Below are 4970 nucleotides of genomic sequence, written 5' to 3' on the forward strand. Positions count from 1 at the left end.
CTTGAGGCTCTGTCTCAAAAAAAAAAAAAAAAAGTAGATTTCAGCTGTTCTTGTTACACAAAAAGTAACTATATGAGATGATACTTAACTATTGTAACCATTTTCCTATCTTTATGTATTCAATAACATCATGTTGTAAACCTACAATACACAGAATAAAATTTCTTTTTTAAAAAAAGAATATATAGGTATTGAATAACTGTTTCTAATGAGTAACTGGCCCGTGTTAGTTAATTTTCATGGCTCAAGAGTTTACTTCATTGATACCTGATTTTCAGAGGTGGTGCTCTGGGTGAATAATTAGGTATGTAATAATAACAGTAATAATAGTTATCACAATAATGTATAATATATAGAGTGAGATTTATCTCTCTTAACATGAAATAAAGCAAAGTGGGCATGAGCACATTCCTGTTCATGGGAGTGTCAACAGTATCAGAAAGGTTCAAAGATTAGGGGAGAAAACACTGTCCACGGGTTAGTTAAGAGTACACACACCGCATGGAGGGTTAGAAAGATTAGATTCTGAATTTTGGTTCTAAAACTCACTACCTGCATACTTGGGAGTTACTTAATTCATTAGATAACTTGCCCAAAATTACAGATAATCAATGACATAAAACATAAACTCAGATGTTCTAACTCCAGATACATTCTTTCCACCATACCATTCTGCCCTAAATTAGTACAAAACGGTCTCTTCTGACCTCACTGATTTTAATGCATATATAAAATATGGCTCTTCTCAAAGAAAAGAAACTAAGGCAGAATTTCATTCTCATAATTTTTAACCAGAGATAGATTTTTAATTTCTACCTCCCTTTGTTATCTAATAAATCCCTATTTTCCTCTTTTCTCTTTGCTTTTGGTCTATTATCAACATATATCCACTTCGTTCCCTAAACTCATCCCGGAGTGAGTGTTTTCTGAGCATATATCTTGAAAGCAGCCTACAGATGGAAAGAAAGTAGGTCTCTAACAGCAACAAAGACTGATTCCAGGCTCATATTCTAACATGCACTAGATTCTGCTATTAGGCAAGCTTTAACTTCTTTGTGCCTCAGTTTTCCTATCTGTACAATTATCATAATCTCTACACCTCACAGAGTCTGTGAGAAGAGAAAATGAAAAAACATATATGAAGTCCTAACTGTCTTATTTAGGAGAGTGCTGTCCAATAAAACTTTCTGCCATGGTATAAATGTTTTATAATTATGTTGTCTAATATGGCAGCTACTAACAACATGTTCTTCCTGAGTATTTGAAATGTGGTTAGTGTGACTGACAAATTAAATTTTTAATTTTATTTAACTTTAATTTAATTTTAAGTAGCCAGACATGGACAGCGCAGGTCTAGAAGGGCATTCAATCTACATATTTTTTGTTTGTTTTTAAACAATAAGCCTCTTACCAATAAAGGATTGTTTACAGCACTTCTGTATTTCTAACAGAACCAAAGAGCTCCAAAAATACTCGCTACTGCTGCCGCCTGGTATTATGAGAGTAAAAGGCGGATGACAGGAGGAAGTCCAATACTATTTGCTGACTGCCTATACCAACAGCAGGGTAGTCTTCCAGTTCCTTCTAAAGTTCACTTATAACTATGTTAAACACAGTTTAGTTACTAAACCAGTATCCCTCATCCTGCCTAGCTAGATCATTCTATGAGAGGCAAGCAAAAAGCATCAATAAAACTAAATAATACAAACAGGTGTGACATTTGGGGTTCTCTCTCCAGTTCTGCTTCTGAAGATATTGTGATTTGTCACTGTTTTTCCAGCACGATTCACAAAGCACCAGGGATTCATTTATGAAATGCTCTGGTCACCCGAAGTCTTAGTTTGCTGACTAGGATGTAACAGAATTATTTTAATATAATTTTCTGGAAAGGGACTCAGATTTTTGCCTTCTTTCTCCTGAAAGGATCTTTTTATAATTTAAAAAACAACATATAATTAACATTTGCTGCTTTTATAAATTTCTACCGTATCTTTTGTTCATTTGAATGAAGTCCTCAAAGTTTATGATAGGCCAAATTTTAAAACTATAAAGTCTATCTCAACGCTGTTAATTCACAGTGGGAATCAAGTTCCAAAAGAACCCTTTCGACACGTGAATGTTTACAATTCCGCATACCTCACTCTCAGGAAAACGCTTGGAAATGGGGATTATCAGGGACGAAAACTGGTAAACTTACTTTAGATGTTCACCAAACGTAGTCGTTATTCGATAGATGGCAGTTTTCAGGGATGCTCTAAATGCAAATCTTAATGTTTTATAAGAAGTATCCACAAGGCTTCCTGAAATCCGGGGGGGTTTACTAGAAGCATGAGGAAGTTTGAAGTACTTGTCCACTGCCTAGACCAAGAAAGAAAAACACATTTTGTTCAGATTATTAAGAAAGCCAACTTAGTCCAAAGAACAAGATTTTATTATTTATTTAGAGACACAGTCTCACTTTGTCGCCCTTGGTAGAGTGACATATATCACAGCTCACAGCAACCTGAAACTCTTGAGCTTAAGTGATTCTCTTGCCTCAGCCACCTGAGTAGCTGGGACTACAGGCGCCCACCACAACACCAGGCTATTTTTAGAGATGGGGGTCTGACTCTTGCTCAGGCTGATCTCAAACTCCTAAGCTCAAGCAATCCACCCATCTTGGCCTTCCAGAGTGCTAGGATTACAAGAACAAGATTTTATTTTATACGTAGATACAGACACACACATATATACAGACTATATAGTATATTTCTTATTGTGGACTGTAGTCAAGGCTGTTTGAAAAACAATGCAGCAAAAAGGCTCAGCCACGTTAGTAGTCACTGGCCCAGCAACACTCCAGAGTTGCTGTCTAAAAAGGAGCTGCTACTCTCCAGCCTTGAAAACACAAAGCTGGGAAGTGAAACACTGATATCCTACTGATTATGAGTGCAACTGGTAGGAAGACTTTCATTATGGACCTCAGCAAAGAAAGACCAAAATTGTACTCATTAAACTAGTTTATTTTCAGTTTTAGACAAGGCATCTATAAGCAAGAGCAGGTGCGGCAAGAGAATTCACAAATAAAAATGATTCTATTTATAATTAACAAAATAAGAATACACATCTTAGGTGCTCGTAGCTCAGTGAGTAGGATGCCGGCCACAAACACCGAAGCTGGCGGGTTTAAGCCCGGCCCGGGCCAGCTAAAAAATCAACAATGACAACTGCAACAACAAAAAAATAGCCGGGCGTTGTGGCGGGTGCCTGTTGACGCAACTACTTGGGAGGCTGAGACAAGAGAATCGCTTAAGGGCGGCACCTATGGCTGAGTGAGTAGGGTGCTAGCCCCATATACTGAGGGTGGAGGGTTCGGACCCAGCCCCAGCCAAATTGCAACAAAAAAATAGCCAGGCATTGTGGCAGGTGCCTATAGTCCCAGCTACTTGGGAGGCTAAGGCAAGAGAATCACCTGAGCCCAAGAGCTGGGGATTGCTGTGAGCTGTGATGCCACAGCACTCTACTGAGGGCAACATAATGAGACTGTCCCAAAAACAAACAAACAAAAAGAATATATATTTTAAGTAATTTTAAAAGACTAAAGGTGAATTATATTATTTTATTCATTTCTTTATTTCTTTCCTTTTTTTTTTCTTTTGAGATAAAGTCTCTTTCTGTTGATTGGGCTAAAGTGCAGTGGCGTCATCATAGCTCAAACTCTAACGCAAGCGAATCCTCCCACCTCAGCCTCCTGTATGGCTGGGGCAATAGGCATGTACAACCACACCTGACTAAGTTTTTAATTTTTTTGTAGAAACAGTCTTGCTATGTTGCTGAGGCTGGTTTTCAACTCCTGGTCTCAGGCAATTCCCCCATGTTGGCCTCCCAAAGTGCGAGGATTATAGGCATGAGCCATTGTGCCTAGCCAAAATAATATAATTTTTAAATGACATAGCAACACTGAGAAGAGAGATGTGAAGATGCAGTATGTTAATCTACTACAGAAAGATAATATGCATGACAAGAAATGACAGTATAAACACATTATTTATAGTTATGAATGTAACCATCAAAAGAACTAAAAAGAAAAACAAATATTTCTGCCATCATGTTTTTAATTTCAATTTCAATTTCAATTTCACTTTATGTCACCTGAGTGTTTATTTTAGCATCCTATTTTTATTTTAAGGACACAATATCCTCTCTTGTTTTTGAGGATTCTGATGACAGCTTTGGGGTTTTTTGCTTTTCACAGTTTTTTCTAAGCTGCTTTTTCCCTCTTTGCTTTTTTTGGTCTCTACCTTCTCATTGGATACTTCCCTCAGAACTCTGGTGATCTTAGCTCAGGACTACAAGTAGGACCGCCTGAGAGCAGACAGAAGTTCTGGGTGCACAGCTGAGGACTGACAGCAGCTTCACTGCGGGAGAGCCGCGTAGACTTCTACGGGGTGAACTTCAACTCAGTTACTTCAGGTGTTCCTTCCTGGATCGGTCAGAGTTCCTGGAGGAGCCTTCTAGTATCTAACTGGCGGGCAACTGGACTGCTTAGGAGGAAGGTATATAAACTAATACATGATGGATGTCTTTATTATATACAAAACCTGACAACTAAGTTCACAAACATCCTAGAGAAAGAGCTAACTCCTCATTGCTGAGTATCGTCGCCAGTCTCCTTTGAAGTACTGCCCTTGGGCAGCTCTGCACCAATGCCTATTCCACCTTCCAAAGCAACATTTCTAGGATGAGTTTGTGAACTTAACTGGCAGATCTCATACACTAACAGCTCTGATGGCCATTCCAGGAAAAAAGTTCCAAAACTGCTCTGAAGAGTGGACTAGGTGCTGGCATTGGTGCATAGCTTCCCAAGGGCAGAACTTCAAAGGTGACCACAGATATTCAGCAATGAGATGGGTTGCACTTTTTCTAGGATAAGTTCATGAACTTCATCGTCCGACCTCATATATACCTTCAGCATTTCTCCCCTTGTGGAT

General features: G+C 38.6%; 1 protein-coding gene across 1 annotated transcript in view; it reads right to left on the minus strand.

Moving 5' to 3' along the window:
- Positions 1-4970, minus strand: part of NDC1 (NDC1 transmembrane nucleoporin) — a 55232-nt gene that overhangs the window by 2085 nt on the left and 48177 nt on the right. Inside the window, exon 16 of the mRNA XM_003793105.3 lies at positions 2198-2358. Coding sequence (XP_003793153.1) covers positions 2198-2358 — 161 coding nt within the window. The remainder of the gene's footprint in view (positions 1-2197; positions 2359-4970) is intronic.

Source organism: Otolemur garnettii, unplaced genomic scaffold (assembly GCF_000181295.1).
Source record: "Otolemur garnettii isolate 467f Iridium unplaced genomic scaffold, OtoGar3 scaffold00066, whole genome shotgun sequence".
In the NCBI taxonomy this organism is placed as follows: Eukaryota; Metazoa; Chordata; class Mammalia; order Primates; family Galagidae; genus Otolemur; species Otolemur garnettii.